Here is an 18,383-nt window from a genome sequence, read left to right on the forward strand (position 1 = left end):
AAGGTTGTTGAATTTAAAATTTAAAACCCAACCTCCAACAACCCCCACCATTAAAAAATCCCAAAAACATCTGTCTGATCTACCAAACTTAAAACTTTAATTATAATTCTTTAAACCAACAATATTGTTAGACAGTTCCAAATTTATAGCTTAGCAAGTCACAGGGTAAAGGTAAAGATATAAGTAAAGGTTTTCTTATATGACAGTGAGGTTAAAGACTTCTACTGAACTGTGAATCTTGTGTTACAGGAAAGCCATTGACCATCAGTTGTGCATATACTGGTAGAGTAGCTGTAGCATACCGCAGTTCTGGTCATAAACACTCGGGCACAGCACCAAATAGTCGTTTCTTCAACCTTTGTGTAGTCATTTATGAGTGTGAATCTACAGGTATGTTAATAGTAACCAGGTTGTGTTATTGTGTTATTGAAAGCCATTAAATGTATGTTATCTTAAAATGATTTTTATGAATAAATTTTTTTGGGGCTTTTTATGCGCATAAATTAAAGGCCATATTTGATCTGGCTTAGATTTTTAGCTCACCTGTCACAAAGTGACAGGGTGAGCTTTTGTGATCGCTTTTCGCCCGGCGTCCGTCGTCCGTCCGTCGTCCGTAAACTTTTACTTTAAATGACATCTCCTCATAAACCACTAGGCCAATTTCATCCAAACTTCACAGGAATGTTCCTTTGGTGGTCACCTTTAAATATTGTTCAAAGAATTTAATTCCATGCAGAACTCTGGTTGCCATGGCAACCGAAAGAAAAAACTTTAAATATCTTCTTTTAAAAAACCCTAAGAGCTAGAGCTTAGATATTTAGCATGAAACATCTTCTAGTGAGTGTCTACCAAGTTTGTTCAAATAAAATTCCTGGGGTCAAAATTGGCCCCGCCCAAGGGGGTCAATGATTTTCCCTATATGCATATAGTAAAAATTTAAAAAATCTTCTTTTAAAGAACCGTAAGAGCTAGAGCTAAGATATTTAGCATGAAACATGTTCTAATGAGTGTCTACCAAGTTTGTTCAAATAAAAGCCCTGGGGTCAAAATTGGCCCCGCCCCAGGGGTCATTGATTTTCCCTATATGCATATAGTAAAAACCTAAAAAATCTTCTTTTAAAGAACTTAAAGAGCTAGAGCTAAGATATTTAGCATGAAACATGTTGTAATGGGTGTCTACCAAGTTTGTTCAAATAAAAGCCCTGGGGTCAAAATTGGCCCCGCCCTGGGGGTCATTGATTTTCCTTATATGTGTATAGCAAAAACTTAAAAAATCTTCTTTGAAAAAACCCAAATAGCTAGTGTTTAGATATTAAGCATGAAACATCTGCTAGTGAGTGTCTACAAAGTTTGTTCAAAAAAAAGACCTGGGGTCAAAATTGGCCCCGCCCCGGGGGTCATTGATTTTCCTTATATGTGTATAGCAAAAACTTAAAAAAATCTTCTTTGAAAAAACCCAAATAGCTAGAGTTTAGATATTAAGCATGAAACATCTTCTAGTGAGTGTCTACAAAGTTTGTTCAAATAAAAGCCCTGGGGTCAAAACTGGCCCCACCCCAGGGGTGTCATTGTTTTTAACTATATGTGTATAGTAAAAACTTAAAAAAATCTTCTTTTAAAAAGCCCAATGAGCTAGAGCTTAGATGTTTAGCATGAAACATCTTCTTATGGGTGTCTACCAAGTTTGTTCAAATAAAAGCCCTGGGGTCAAAATTGGCCCCACCCCAGGGGGGTCATTGAATTTCCCTATATGCATATAGTAAAAACTTAAAAAATCTTCTTTTAAAGAACTCAAAGAGCTAGAGCTAAGATATTTAGCATCAAACATGTTCTAATAGGTGTCTACCAAGTTTGTTCAAATAAAAGCCCTGGGGTCAAAATTGGCCCCGCCCCGGGGGTCATTGATTTTCCTTATATGTGTATAGCAAAAACTTAAAATCTTCTTTTAAAAAACCCAAAAAGCTAGAGTTAAGATATTAAGCATGAAACATGGGCTAGTGAGTGTCTACCAAGTTTGTTCAAATAAAAGCCCTGGGGTCAAAATTGGCCCCGCCCCGGGGTCATTGATTTTCCTTATATGTGTATAGCAAAAACTTAAAATCTTCTTTGAAAAAACCCAAATAGTTAGAGTTTAGATATTAAGCATGAAACATCTTCTAGTAAGTGTCTACAAAGTTTGTTCAAATAAAAGCTCTTGGGTCAAAACTGGCCCGCCCCAGGGTTGTCATTGTTTTTAACTATATGTGTATAGTAAAAACTTTAAAAAAATCTTCTTTTAAAAAGCCCAATGAGCTAGAGCTTAGATGTTTAGCATGAAACATCTTCTTATGAGTGTGTGTGTGGGGGGGGGGGGGGGGCTATATACAGGTGAGCGACCTCAGGGCCATCATGGCCCTCTTGTTTAAATGTTACCAGATGTGAATCACTTTCAATGCAGTTGGTTAATTGCCTTAATTTAATCAGATTAAAATCTTTATATGTTTACAATCAGACATGATTAATGCAGCCTTCAGCTTCTATTTTCTGTTGGAAAAACAATTCTTTGTTGTTTCAAACTAAGTATCTTAGTAAATTTAATTTGGAAAAGTGCATCATATCACTGTAAAGCCTTTCTCATGACAACATCCTGAGAGCTATTTATTGTGTAAGTGATGTTCGTTTAAAATATAGAAGATCGGTAAATGATTTGTCTGCTTTGCTAATTTTAATAGAGAGAGCAGTACATTAGAGGTATTGAGGGGTTTCCTTATTGTTTGTTGTATTTTATTGTTGGCAAATTTCATTTTCTACCTTAATTCTTTTGATTTGACAGTAATATGAAACAATTTGTCTAAAAAATAACATATTTAACTTTGTGTAAAGCTGAATGTAGCTTTAATCAAATTATGATATCTGTATAAAAATATAAGCCTTTTGAATGTTTGCTTTGCTTATCAAGGAGGTTCACAGTGGGTTAAAGAAGACACAATAGAGTTACGTAATATTAGAATACCAGAGAATCATGTTGAGGTTGACCTTGACCTTAGTCCAGATGTCAGTCTCGTCCATAATGACACAGAGAGCGTAAACCAGACTCTTCCTTTAGCGTCAAGTTTCATCAACATGTGTCGTACAAAGTCGGTGCCAAGTTTGAGCGCCCTCTACTGTGCTAGGAAAGAACAGGAAGACCATGAAGATAAGGTAACTTGTGTTGCTCAGATACTGGATATTCATATTAGTATAGATCCATACTGAATTTATTGATGTAAGTTGAATAAGATTATTATATTTGAGCTTAATATTTTATTCAACAAGATCAAAGTTTTGTAATGAAGCTATAGAAATATAATATTCTATTTATCATTTACTCAAAATAAGAACAGTTTACAGTAAAAAAGATTCAGTGTTTTCATTGACACACTTGACTTCATGCTATGTTTGAATCTAAACATCCTTGCTGTCGGACCAGGTTGTTTATTGTTTGTTTTAGTTTATACAGAACTTGTTTTGTTTAAGTTGTGTAAGACACACTTATAGCCATTACAACCAGTATGAAGCAATGAGCAGAAAGTTTCTTGCTCCAGGAAACAACAGCTTGCTCCACCCAAACAGCCAGAAATCTTTAGTTATCCAAATTAACAAAGAATGTATTGAAATGTAATGTCAGCCTATGAAAGTTAGCAAGAAGTTATAAGATTAAGGCCCAGCAACAAAGTTTCAGTTGTCAGACAGCAGGAAATGAATATGCTTTTCAAAATAGAAATTTCAAATATTTTTATGCGTTTTTATTTTATTTTAGTTGGAGATATTGAGGCAGAAACATTTGGTTCAGCTCGACTGGGTCTCAACTGAGGATGGTTCTCACATACTGACAGTTGGGGTCGGGTCTAAGATCATGATGTATGCACAAGTGTCAAACGATATTGTACAGGAGTCTAAAAAGGACAATATGGAGGACAAGACTGGTACAGAAACAACGTCGATGAACGAGCCAGGGGTAAAGAAGAGTCTCGGTGATCGTAGTAGCAGTCGAAGAGCTCTGTTGCAAAAATCAAAGTCAATGGTCGTTGACGACTACCAGGAGGTGTTGCAGTGGATGAAATTACGTAGTATAGATTTAACAACTGCTGATGGATTACCTCCCTTACCAATGCATATATCGTGGGTTCGTGGAGGAATCTTGGTTGTTGGTATGGACAATGAGATGCATGTATACTCACAGTGGCGATGGGCACAAGGAGCAGAAGACACTTCCCTTGATCAAGTAGATAGTTTTGATGTTCGAAATTTTGAAGACAGAAATTTTTCAACAGTCGATCTACATAAAGAAGCAATGATTCAGAATAAGAAAAGTCTTCCATCAATACGGTCATCCCTTTCAGTGCCAAACTTTAAACGCTTTGCATCCAATGTGTTCAAAAAAGAGTCCATGAAAAGTAGTTCCAACCTGCGTAAAAAGGCCAGTAAGAGTAATTTAGAACGTAGTGAGAGTAGTATGAGTCTGACTGTCATCCATGAATTTGGTCTGTTTGAGGCAGCACATCAAGCTAATCCTGTTTTACCCCAATATCATCCAAAATCTTTGATGGAATTGCTGAATTTTGGGAAAGTAAGACGCGTAAAAGCTATCCTAGCTCATCTTGTTCGATGCATTGCTGGTCGAGAAGCCACAAATACTGCACAAGTAAATGAAATAAATGTAGATGAAGCTAAGTTGTACAGACAAAGGACAGTTTCCATGTCTCAGAGTCCTGGAGAACCACCAGTATTAAATGGCGAGGTTACCCTCGACTATGTAGAGCTTACATCAATTCCTTTGTTACCGCTATATGCCCTCCTCGCAGCAGATAATGATTCAAGTCAGTCAGCGGCTGACATATCAGCACATACTGGTCACGTGAGCCCCGGAGACAAATCAGATTACAAAGACCTCTTCCAGACAAATGTTTTCGATGATGAGGAACTTGATACAAATGTACTGTCATCTTCATTAGATGACAAACCACGACTAATTAGATCCACTTCATCAACCGGGGTGACTGTTAATCCATATCATTTCAGTTCTTCACAAGCTCAGTTGCTAGGGAAACACTTGACCCATATGCACTTACCTGGCCTGTCAGGTCAAGATCAGATGTACCTGTTGGCTCTAGCGGACACTGTTGCACAAACTAAAACAGACTTTGCGGAGAGCTTTGAGCCCACAAGTAAGTGTTTATAAACTGAAGACTAAGGTTTTCAGATACATATTTCAAGATTGAATTGATTTTAAATGTTTTAATTACATTTCAAAGTGCACATTTATTTTAATTATATTTTTTCTGTCATTAATTTTAAAGATTGAAAATGAGAAATGTATTGAAATGTTTTCTTTTTAATTTTCAGTTTCAAGAGTGCAGTGTGTTTTGTTAAATTGCTGTAAATGAAAAAAACAAGTTGTTTTGTTTACATATATACACTGTATTTATAATAATATATATAAAATATCTAAAAAAAAGCAAGTTGTTTTGTTTACAATGTATTTGTAATAAAATATTTGATTAATGATATCTATATTTGAAGGCACCTTGCAGCAAGATGGTGTGCACACGGCTGAGACCCTGGATGACTGCGGTTTGAGGTTTCTACTGGCAATGAGACATTACCACTACCTGATGAGATCTCTACCTCCAGTTCAAAGAGTGCAACTTCATAAACAAGGCTTGAAAACATTCAACTTAGTCTGGGCGTTCCATTCTGAGGCCACTGAGGTAATTGCTTTCTTCTTGAACTTTAACCTGTAGAATTTGTGTAATGCACTTGCCCTGCTTTGAGTGTGGAACAGTCTGTTTAAAGTTTAAGGGATTTCACTATCAAAATACAAAAATTGAGCTACCAACAGTATAGAGTCTGGTCAGACTACACAGATGTGAAGGCTGGCCAGGCTCTATCAAGGTGGTAGTGGCAAAGGCTAATCACTTCTTGTTTCATTAGGGTACAGGTAAGGGTAAATGGCCACCTAGCACTATCCTGCTCTAGGCCCACCTCTGTCTATACTAGGATGCTCAGATGCACATGTAGAAAAATCCTGTAAAGTTTCGTCAGAGGATTTTCCCCTTTCCTAAAATGGTTCACATTTTGCATGGTTCATTTACTTTGTTCTTGGTAGGAAGTTTATGTGCAGGTTTTCAGAAGATTGATTGTGTCTAAAGTGATATCAGTCCTTGATTTGTCCATGCCTGAAATAATGCTTGAATAAGGCATATTGCATCTCTTCTCCAATGAACCTAATGTCCCCAATATTTGACTTCCATCCTCCTTTGAATGCTTGAATGCTATCAGAAAATTAAATGAAAAGAACATAAGAGGCCGAGTTTTTTTTCTATTTAGAATTAGGGAGATAAATGTACTACTTGTTTTGCTAACAAATGGAGATACAGTAGAGAAACTAACAACATAAAATAGTTACAATACAAAATATTGATTAAAAGTCTAGTCAATATAACTTTTTAGGTTAAACTAATTGCAAACATTTTGAAAGCCACACTACAAGTTAGAGTATGATGCCATTTACATTTGTACAAAAGTTGCATGAATTTGCAACAGGCATTTTTTTACAATATAGGTTTGAAATTTGCAATTTTAGAATAAAATGGTTTGGCCCAGAGAAGCCATGATACATCTTGTCTAGCAAATTGAAAACACACTTTAATGTATATTTTGTGAAATAGACACATTAAGAAGAAATGCTTGCATACAGATTAGAATTTTTTTCTAACTGGTTAAAAATCAAAATGTATTTCAACAGTGCCTTAAAACATGTCACCTTATACCAATTTGCCTAGGTTATTTGATTGTAACTTTTGATGTAATTTACAGCACTCTATTTGTCATAAAAATTGTGAAAACAAATCTTTTGCAATTTGTTCTAGGTTGACCCATGTTTTAGGTTACATTGATTGGACTATAAATAAGCATGTAAATGAAATGTCAGGTTTATAAAATTTTGTCATTGAATAGAAGCAAAATAGCTTGTTGTTAATTAATTTGACAGACAGAATAATTTCTGATGTAATGTTACCAAGGTTTCCTTTGTCATTTCTGTGTATAAAGAATGAGTAATATTGAAGAATTTAGCCTATAACGTTAAAACCTGATTTATGTAGAATATATTAGTCATGTTTCTAGTCATACGTCTAAACTAGTTATACAATCAGAGATTTATCATCCACTGGTTAATTACTGCCAATGAATTGTAAATTTTCTAATTCAAATACAATGTACAAAAATTGCTGGAGAACAAAAACATATTTTCAATTTATTAACAAATCAAAAACAAAAAAGACAACAAGAAGAAAACAAACACCAACAATGTCAAGTTGATCAAAACCAGAGTGTCTGTTCTACAAATGGTGTTACAGGGTAGCAGTGGCATAAGGAGAGTGGTGTTGGTGTAGTTATTGTGTCTGTCTGTCAATCCAGGGATCGGGGGTTCGAGCCTTACAAAGGAAACATTTACATACCTCATATAACAGTAGTACTGGTTTGTTCCAGTTACTAGACTTGAGAGTGTTTCAATAACATACAAGTTTTCTGTACAATGAAGTTTGATGAGAAAGTTATAAAACTTAATAAAATGTTTAGTTATAGAATCTACTGTTTTTATATGAAAAAATACAAAAACCTAAATTCCAAATAAAATGCGTTCATAGGATACAGATGCCCCCACACTCCTTAAAGTGGTTGGAACATAAAAAATGACATGCAATTTTTCCAATGTTGACATCTTGATTTATCCAAACCAGAGATGCACAACTACACATGCTGACCAACAGTCCTGTTAAGTTTCATAACCCCCAATATAAACATAATGGAATGTTTTTACTAAGTGAAGGGCAATTACTTTTCAAATTCCAAATAAATCCACAATCAAACTTCCAGGTGCACAACTACACACGCCAACCGACATTTCTGTAAAGTTTCAGGACTAGGTCAAATACTTTTTGGGCTGTTCAGTTCACAACACAAGTTGAAAATTGCAAGCTTTTTTCTAAGTCAAAGGTAATAAGTCTACAAGTACTCAATAAATCGACATGGGAAACCCCAGGTGCACAACTTTACATGCTGATTAACATTTCTGTAAAGTTTCATGACTCTAGGTCAAATACTTTTTGGGATTTGCACAACACAAGGTGAAAATTGCATTTTTTTTTTAGTCAAGGGTAATAACTTTACAAATACTGCTTTAATTCACAAGCAAAAGGGGCTACGCTCAACACAAGTTGAAAATAGCAAGTAAGTCAAGGACAAAACTAGATTAATGCACATGTGAAAACCCAGGTGCACAACTTTACTCAAGCTCAAGCACTTTAAGAGGTACATGTGACACAGCATGAGAACAGACACATGTATGGACACATGGACAAGGTCAAATCAAATCCTAAAGTGAGGATGCAATAAAAAGAGAAAAAAAAAATGTAAAAGAATTTTCTGTTTTCCCAATATTGTTTGTACTAGAAACAGTCTTTAATATAGGGTAAACATCTGTGATGTGCACATGTATGAACATGTGAATTTGAAATGTCACTGACATCTTGTTTACATCATTTCTTCGATAATATTATAAACAAGATAAAAACGTGACCATGTTTTCTTCAACTTGTTAATCACCATTCCCATAAAGTTGATTGCCGGTAGAACATTGACTTTATAGGATTAATCAGGGTTTTTTAATACCCTGTTGACTGTGACAGCTTCTACCCATGTAACCAGTGTAGATCAAGACCAGTGGGCGCTAACCTGTGCAGTCTGTTGCTGTCTATCCAGTCAGTACATACTGTAAAACACTTATTTTTCGCGAGAACCTTATTTCGCGAATTTGAGGCAAAATGTCCAAAATAATTATTTCGTGTCAACATGAATTCGCGTCTTCCCGAAAAATGTGAAACCGGAAATCCGATGTCATTCGAATATTTTCTGTTCTGTCCGTTTACTAACTGCGTCATTTATTGTGCGACGAATGCATTTATATCTGTATCGATTTTTCTGATAGCTTGCTAATCTTCTTGTTAAGTGAAACCGTCTGTCTAAAAATATGTCAATAAAGTTTGATAATTATTTGATATGTGTTCACTGTGTTTGTCATGTATTGTCCCTGATTATACTCCGTGCCTCTAGCATTGTTACTAGTAATACTAGAATTGAATGTTCCGTATCACGTTAATTCGATAATTTCCCCATCATGCAAAGTGTTTCTCTGATTAGCCATTCAAAGGCAATCAGACGAAAATCAATTAAACGGTACTGTAATTTGCCTAACCTGTAGTAAACGATTATGTTTAGCCTCCGGCTTAAACTGTAGTACAATACAATAGGATACAATAAATAGAAATGTTACAAACAACTCGCAGGTGCTAAAGTATGTGTACCAAATACCAAAACAGTTGTTCTGAAAATCGTATTTTCTGGTTGTTTTTTTTTTTTTTTCAAAAAATAAATGCAGAGAATGAGATGATCAAGCATGGGTGGGTGCAGGCCGGTATTGTTCGATACTTTCCCGCAGATATAATTTTATCCATGTGTACGCATTTTCGGAATAGTTCATTTTCGGACAAGTGTATAGACAAAGTGAAATATTCGCGAGAAATATGAATTCGCGTCTTAGAAAACTTGCGAATATTACCGAAAATAAAATTCTTGTGAATAATAAGTGTTTTACAGTATTCTTAAGTAAAGAATGATATTCTACAGATTGAAAGTTGACATGCTCATTCGTGATATTGAGTTGGGTAAAGGTTAAAATTTGAAATATAACGACACTTACTTGGTGGTAGATAAACCCAAATGTCTTACTAGTATTTACTATTTTCTCCACAAGTGACCAACTATTAATTCAGTATGATTTCTGAATCAGCCATATGAGACAAAAGACTATTAGACTCCCTGTCTGAGATTGATTGTCACAGAGATAACGAAATGCCTTGCCCCAGGATTGATCCGGTTAAGCTAAACAGGCAAACTGCATAATATGAGGTGTTCATTTGTCAAAAGAACTTCATTTGTCAGGACTTGAAGAATGTTTTTCATATAAATTGTTTACCATTGATAACATAACCTTTTTAGTTCAAGATCTTAAAAGTTCAGACTTGAGATGAGATCAATGTGAAAATCTTGACATTTGTAAATGACATCAAGATTATGAAACTTTAAAAGGAATAACAAAAACAGCAATATAATTATGTTTTTACTTTGAACAGTACACATATGTGGTATTATCCTTGAAATTGAAGTACATTATTGCAATTTGTTGTTCACAGATCTTACATAAACGTTATGAAATGTCATTTTTTTTTTGTTTTGCTTTGAACTTTGTTTGAGCACTTTTAACTGTTATTTATTTTAATAATTGAAATAAAATAAAACGACTATGAGTAACATTTTCATATTTAATTTTGTTATATGTATATGACTCATACATGAACGCTTCAACAATGTTATTGCAAACAATAAAGCAATATCGCACTAAATACAATTCAAGGTTGGATTGTTTTGGCCGCTCAAATTTGACAGGGTATCCCGTGTCTAAACAATTCGACCGAGAGGAGATCAGACGTGCTTTATATTACACATTTACTTTTTGCTAAAGTCCAAATACATACAAAAACACGCAAACAGTATCATACAAACGCAACGCAACGCAAACGCAAAACACAGTGTTCAACAGTCCAAAAGATTACCGCAAATGACATCAAATTGAAGATTCCATTCATCGCTGGGAACCCAAGCGTATAAATAGAACCCACAACTGACGCCATTGTACGGCAACGCCATACACTGCAACGCAAAAAACAGGAATTGCCAAGTACTACGGGCAAAACCAAATAACGCAAACTGCAGTCCAAACACATGGACAAACTGTATGATACTTCCAAAATTAATTTCCTGATTATAGGTCGCCTACCCTGACGGGTATTCCGTCACGAGCAGTAGAGCCATACACAGGGTTTTAAGTTAAAATGCCAACAAAACAGAATACAATGTCTGATCTCCTCTCGATCGGAAGAATTTTACGCCACTGTGAGCGACGATAACAAAATTAAATATGAAAAAACAGAGTATAACATATAAATTTCTGTGAGTCTATGAAAGTTTATTAAACTACAGTTTTAAATTCGAATTTCAAGTGTCCACATTTTTTTATTTAAGTCTAAGCTAGCACCGAACGTAATTCTATATACTTATTATTAACCAGTCACAAAGATGTTTTCTGTAATTTATAAAGTACACAGTCTCTTCACATTAGCTGGTTTTTACTTATAACACACAATGTTTTTGCTCCCAAGTGTTCCATCAGGGTAGCATCCAATCTCTGCGTTCAGGTGCGTAGCCAACTCTTGACATTTGTGGACAAACACAGATTATTGACAAAACTCAAACTCAATCCTGCAAATAGATAAACAGCAGCAGTAATCTTGTACAAGCTAAATATCAAATCAATACACATAAGGCTTAACAGTCAAAATATTTAATTAACAGTTTCGATCTTAATGAACCTGCCTATTAACTTCTTAATATATTAGCTTAAACAGGGTGTGGCGGGCGGGTAATTGAGTGTGTTAATGCTTCGTCGTCAAACAAAAACTGAGAAAGTTGCACGAGAAACTCGGGCTTTTATATTATTAACAGCTAACTCTTTAAACCCGGCTCTATATAGAAATGATACGATAAACACGGTAACCAGTGTAATGTAAACAATCTATAGATAATGACCGAGGTTTGCCGATTGCCACGTAATGATAGCTTTACACAAGGTAGCAGACGATTATTTCTCTAAAATAAATGGGATTATTTTAATTCTAAAATAATCTTTATTATTTTAATAATTGAAATAAAATAAAACGACTATGAGTAACATTTTCATATTTAATTTTGTTATATGTATATGACTCATACATGAACGCTTCAACAATGTTATTGCAAACAATAAAGCAATATCGCACTAAATACAATTCAAGGTTGGATTGTTTTGGCCGCTCAAATTTGACAGGGTATCCCGTGTCTAAATAATTCGACCGAGAGGAGATCAGACGTGCTTTATATTACACATTTACTTTTTGCTAAAGTCCAAATACATACAAAAACATGCAAACAGTATCATACAAACGCAACGCAACGCAAACGCAAAAACACAGTGTTCAACAGTCCAAAAGATTACCGCAAATGACATCAAATTGAAGATTCCATTCATCGCTGGGAACCCAAGCGTATAAATAGAACCACAACTGACGCCATTGTACGGCAACGCCATACACTGCAACGCAAAAAACAGGAATTGCCAAGTACTACGGGCAAAACCAAATAACGCAAACTGCAGTCCAAACACATGGACAAACTGTATGATACTTCCCCAAAATTAATTTCCTGATTATAGGTCGGCCTACCCTGACGGGTATTCCGTCACGAGCAGTAGAGCCATACACAGGGTTTTTAAGTTCAAAATGCCAACAAAACAGAATACAATGTCTGATCTCCTCTCGATCGGAAGAATTTTACGCCACAATAAATTTATCAAAAAATTTATTCCCCCAAATTCTTATTGGGAGACTGGTACATTTTTAATGATAGAATCTTTGAAGTAATCTAGGAGGAATTCCAACTAACCAAGATCATTGAGATGAACCCCGTCTGCCCGAAAAAAATGCAGTTTTAGCATCAATGTCTGGCTTAATTGTGTCACTTTTACCGATGAATGACACAATTGACGGCCTATCCCTGTTAACTCGTTTTCGTTTATTTTCCATAGCAACCCAACCCCCCGTGGCATTATGCCAGGTCTGCCTCTGTAATATATCTACCCAAATTAGTACCGTTGTAGGGAAAGCTTCACGTAAGTAAAAAATTTCATCCCGAATAACATCTTTTTTCAAATTTAAAATCGTAAATCTTGCCAAATCATTACCTCCTAAATGAACAATTATAATGGATGGAGGTGAAGAAAATAACAACCTGTGATTCAATAGAGTGACGGAAAGACTGCCAACGTAGGCCTCGAACACCCCCACCAGGCTATTGTTAAATCTTTCAATCTCAAATTAGGCTTTCCTGTATTCTTTGCCCGCTGTCCAGCCAGAACGGGATCGAGTCACCCAGGACCCAAACATCTAAATATAAATAAAAGATTACACAGCGTAAGATAGTGATTGAGAAGAATCAACATTTAAGGACGAATATAAAAGTCGAAACGCTTGAGATGTCCACCTTCCCAGTTTCATTATTACTGATGAAGGGTAACCTTTTGTAGGCTAAGTCTGTGGCTCTGCCTATTCTAAAGCTATGGGAGGTGAAATGTGCGTCAGACAAATTAGGACTGATTGACACACTTAGTTAGTACTGCCGAGAAACTGCGTTCTAGTTACCGGCGAACCATCAGCGTGACAAAATAGAGGGCCCTTTGAACGAGGCCTGATTGACACAAATTCAAATAGAGCGTTAACAGGGCATAAATCACTTGTTTCTCTAGGTATTTTCAGAAGAACAGGAGTCCCTCTTTGATTTGTTTTAAAATGACGCAATTTAATAACTGCATATTCTTTTTGACCTACAAATGTCAAATCCGATAAACTGAGCACATTTTCAGCCTGCATGCCGGATGACGTAACCAATTCGCTGACCCGAAACAAACCATAATAGGCCAAGGTAAAAAGTGACTCGAATAACTTGTTTTCGTAAATATTATAACACACGCTCGGTAGTGAATCACACACCGAAACCAAGGTGCGTATTGTTAATGGTGCCCGACAATCGTTAGTTATACGATTTCTGCGGCAACCTTCTAATAATTTGTTGACCATAAAAACATTATTTATGTCATAAAAACCATATAATTTATGGTAATAATTCAGGCCAGCGATATAAGTTGTAATAGTTTTTGGCGAATGGCCTTTCTCAAAACAAAATGCCATAAACAAAATCACGTGATTAATTGGAATAGGCCATTGACTTAGCATTTTGAATGATAGTCTAAATTTCTCGAACATATTGACGCTAGTTCGGTAAGTTGATAAAGAGTTTGATGCTAGTCCCGATTGTAGCAGTTGTACAACTCTAGACTGAATGCGTTCCATAGAAACTCTGGAACCTGGCAAGGGGTGGGGTCTGCTTCCGGTGCCAACTTCCTGAATCGAGATAGCTGAAACCGAGACAAAGCATCACAAATATCATTTTTGACAGCCAGGGAGATGACTAGCCTTAATTAAAATGTTGAGTCTTAAACAGCGTAATGCTAAAATTCTGACAAGACACATGACTGCCTCTGATTTTGACGTTAACTTATTGAGTATATGTACAACTGCAAAATTATCACAATTAAATTTTATTTTTCTGTTCACTAATTCCTCGCCCCAAATGAATAATGCGACTTAAAATGGGAAAGAGTTCTAGAACAGTAATATCCGTGGTGATACCTAATTCATGCCACCACGTTGGCCATCTTGCATTGCACCAATGACCCTTGAAGTAAAGACCAAAACCTAAACCTATACCCCCGGCACTATCTGAAAATAACTGCACATCCTAATTTGAGACCCAAAATCTGTCATGAAAAACGGAAATACCGTTAAATGATTCTAAGAAAACTAGCCACATAGAAATCCAATTTTATTTTTTTTTTATTTCTAATTCGATGATGAGATTTAGTAAGCCCACATATTGAATAAATTAAGCGGCGAATAAATGGCCGACCAATAGCTATGGCACGACAGCAAAAATTTAAAGATCCAATTAAAGATTGTACCTCTTTTAATGTTGACTTTTTATGAGATAAGATATTCTTTATTTTTTCAACAACCTCGGTTATTTTAGTCGTGGGTATCCTCACGACCATTTTGCTTGAATCTAACTCGAGGCCGAGGAAAACGAGGCTCTCCGTGGGCCCCTCGGTCTTATCTTCGGCTAGGGGTACCCCTAACTCCGACATTGTTCCTCTAAATATTTGTAATGCCCTATTGCAAGAGTCCATCGACGTATCACCTCCCAAAAAATCATCTAAATAGTGAATTAATTGCCTGATTCAAAATTAAATGTAATGCAAAATTCTAAGAATCTTGAAAATCTTTCGAAGGTTATACAGCTTACAGATGCTCCAAACGGAAGTGCCTTATCGAAATAAAACTTATCATTATAACGAAAAACCAAGCAAACTCAAAAATCTGAAGGTTTAATAGGGATCAGACGGTAAGCACTTTTAATATCGGATTTAAATAGTTTGCAGTGCTGACCTAGATCTTGAATCATTTTGATTGCCTGATCGAAACTGGTGTATTGAACCGTGCACAAGGCCGGATCAATATAATCATTGATTGATTCGCCCGGCGGATATGACAGATGATGAATCATTCTGAAACTCCCCGGGGGTTTTTCTTCGGGACCAGACCAATCGGGGATACAATTAAGTTTGGTAGTGGACGCTCATTGAATGGTCCAGCTACCCGGCCAGCTATAATTTCTTTATTAATTTGACTGTTAATTATTTCCGGATTTAACAGAGTAGAACGCAGATTATTGGAATCACGTGCAACACGGGGACCGGAATACTGTAGTGGAAAGCCATTCTTAAAAACCATCATATAAAAACTCTGCTTCAATTTTATTATAAAATTGTAAATAATATTGCATGGCCGAAAGTTTAATTGGTGATTTCGCAATATTATGAATATCTGGATTTGACTGTTTTTCTGATGTACAACAATGATTAATCGATTTACTTGTTTGACTGCCCTCTATTGTAACCTCTCCCTTTTGAATGGGACTGAGACCCCCCTTCCTCGAAAATTACGTTGAAAAGCTGGTGTACGACTTTTCTGTGTATAAACCAACTGAATTTGAAGAGAAACAGTTTATCTCAGGATGGGGCGCATTACACTTCGCGCATAAGTGGGGAAATTTGCAGTTTTGCCACGTGCATCTACCATTATTAAAATCAAGACACGTGTACTTAAATTTTTGAAACGTTTTGGGCTTGATCTGGCTGTCTAACTTGCATACACCGCCACCATAGGTCATTGTTGATTTTAGACCATGGTGAAGGTGTAATAGCCTGGCGTAAGCGAAACTGCTCATCATAAGTTTTCCAGGCTGACCCGCCTTGTCGCATAGCGCATTCTCTTATATTGTACATATAATGTAGCAGTTCATAAACTTTGTCTGAATGATTTGACAGGTATATGGAGGCATATATGATGAATGCGTTTGTCCATTTTTCGATATCATAAATCTGATCTTTACACTCCTTTGGAGCCGAAACCAATTGTAACTCGGAATTAACCGTAACAATACCGCGCCCTAAAAAAATTCGGATAGCTCAATTGCACCCTTAAGCAACAACGCAAAATTAACGTACTCGCCTCTACAGATTTTGCTGTTTGAGAACTGTAGGGATATGAGCCGCTAAGTCATCGTCTGCTAGGCGAACAGACGGTGCTGAGCATACATTAGCTGGTGAAACATTTGTCAGCGGCCTAGAATGAACATTTGCATTATTACTGGTTGTGTCGGACCCCAGAAAATGATCATTATTTACACGTGTTGGTAAATCTTTATTTGAAATAATATCCGATGCACTCAAAATTCGCTCGAAGTCGATAACATTGGACTTACCCGCTTCAGTCTCTAGAAGCCTGACATCCACCATGTCGTCCAATTCGTCGGCTTGGCGCTTCTGACCCCTCGGTTGTCTGGCATCGACGCGCGGGTTATCCTGCACGTGCTCTTGACTCTGCTGGGGCTGGGCGCTACCACAATCATCTACTGCTCTACCTGCACGACGTGGAGTTGAATTTTGTTGACATTCGACGGTCCCTCGTGCATTTCTCTGCAAACGACGCTCTCCTAGAGGAATTTCAGGTACTGAAGCTGCCTGTCCTCTCTCGCTGCGTCGCATGGCCATTTCTCTTCTCGAAGGTTGAATCCTTCGGCGTGTACGACCTCGTGGCATGGCTAATAAATTTCAGCTTACTCTAATTGAGTGTGTTAATGCTTCGTCGTCAAACAAAAACTGAGAAAGTTGCACGAGAAACTCGGGCTTTTATATTATTAACAGCTAACTCTTTAAACCCGGCTCTATATAGAAATGATACGATAAACACGGTAACCAGTGTAATGTAAACAATCTATAGATAATGACCGAGGTTTGCCGATTGCCACGTAATGATAGCTTTACACAAGGTAGCAGACGATTATTTCTCTAAAATAAATGGGATTATTTTAATTCTAAAATAATCTTTATTATTTTAGGAAAACAGCTGTTTGATAAATAATGGTCCGACTGAAAAGGAAAGTTTCAACATAAAGTCCTCAGTCTGAATCCATGTAGTTTAAGTCATTGTCACCAGCGCTTTCATTAATTATTGAAGAAAAAGATAGATAATATATATACCTACAGGAAATTCAGTATTTTCATATCCTAAATAGTACTTAGCTCTTATATTATTTGCATAATTAAGACTCTTAAAAAGTATGAATTATTGACAGAGATATGTTTAGTATTATTTTTATATCAAATCAAGTATGAAAATTGATTGTAAATTATGGCTGTTTATAGCATATTTCCATTTCTATGAAAACCAAAATGAAATTTAGGCAAATTTTTAGACAAATCTACATCTCACTGTATTTCATGTTTTGATTTGTCTTACTTGGCCAATGTTATGACTGATGTGGAAATTTTGGGAATTAAAAATTTTCAGTACAAAATTTGTTTGTAAAAACAAATTTTTATGCTCCCCGAAAAAATTTCGGGGGAGCATATAGTCGCCGCCTTGTCCGTCCGTCTTTCCGTCCGTCCGTCCCCTTTTCTTGTCCGGGACATAACTTTGAAACAACAAGAGGTATCAACATGAAACTTTGTAGGTAGATAGATCTCATTGAGTAGGTGTGCAGTGCACAAGAACCGTAACTCTGCCTTGCCTAATTTTTGAATTATTCCCCTTTGTTTATTTTTACACTTTGAACTTTGTCCGGGACATAACTCTAAAAGTATAAGAGGTATCAACATGAATCTTTGTAGATAGATAGGTCTAATTGGGTGGAAGTGCAGTGCTTAAGAATCATTACTCTGCCTTGCCTTATTTTGAAGTAATTGCTCTTTGTTTATTTTTACTTTTTGACTTTTGTCCTGGACATTACTTTAAAACTATTAGAGATATCAACATGAAACTTTGTAAGTAGCTAGATATAATTGGATAGAACTGCAATGCTTAAAGAACCTAAACAAAGCCTGGTCTAATTTTGGAGTTATTGCCCTTTGTTCATTTTTACACTTTGACTTTTACCCGGGACATAACTCTGATATCATCAGGAAACTTTATAGATAGATAGATCTCATTGAATAGAAGTGCAGTACAAAAAAACATAACTCCGCTTTGCCTAAT

The 18,383-nt window shown here is 36.1% G+C and overlaps 2 protein-coding genes across 11 annotated transcripts in view; one reads left to right on the forward strand and one right to left on the reverse strand.

Moving 5' to 3' along the window:
* Positions 1-18,383, forward strand: part of LOC132718196 (dmX-like protein 2) — a 76,236-nt gene that overhangs the window by 30,828 nt on the left and 27,025 nt on the right. For all 10 annotated transcript variants that reach the window (XM_060701831.1, XM_060701832.1, XM_060701833.1 and 7 more), the window contains 4 exons: positions 250-390; positions 2,939-3,180; positions 3,779-5,186; positions 5,542-5,729. In XM_060701831.1, coding sequence (XP_060557814.1) covers positions 250-390; positions 2,939-3,180; positions 3,779-5,186; positions 5,542-5,729 — 1,979 coding nt within the window. The remainder of the gene's footprint in view (positions 1-249; positions 391-2,938; positions 3,181-3,778; positions 5,187-5,541; positions 5,730-18,383) is intronic.
* LOC132718188 (uncharacterized) lies at positions 13,032-17,243 on the reverse strand. Its single transcript, XM_060701824.1, has 2 exons — positions 16,612-17,243; positions 13,032-13,118 (listed from the first exon to the last, which is right to left on the reverse strand). Exons 1-2 carry the CDS (start codon positions 16,946-16,948, stop codon positions 13,045-13,047), a joined length of 411 nt encoding a protein of 136 aa, XP_060557807.1. The 5' UTR covers positions 16,949-17,243; the 3' UTR covers positions 13,032-13,044.

This window comes from Ruditapes philippinarum, unplaced genomic scaffold (assembly GCF_026571515.1).
Source record: "Ruditapes philippinarum isolate M1 unplaced genomic scaffold, ASM2657151v2 ctg143_1_1_1_1, whole genome shotgun sequence".
Lineage (NCBI taxonomy): Eukaryota > Metazoa > Mollusca > Bivalvia > Venerida > Veneridae > Ruditapes > Ruditapes philippinarum.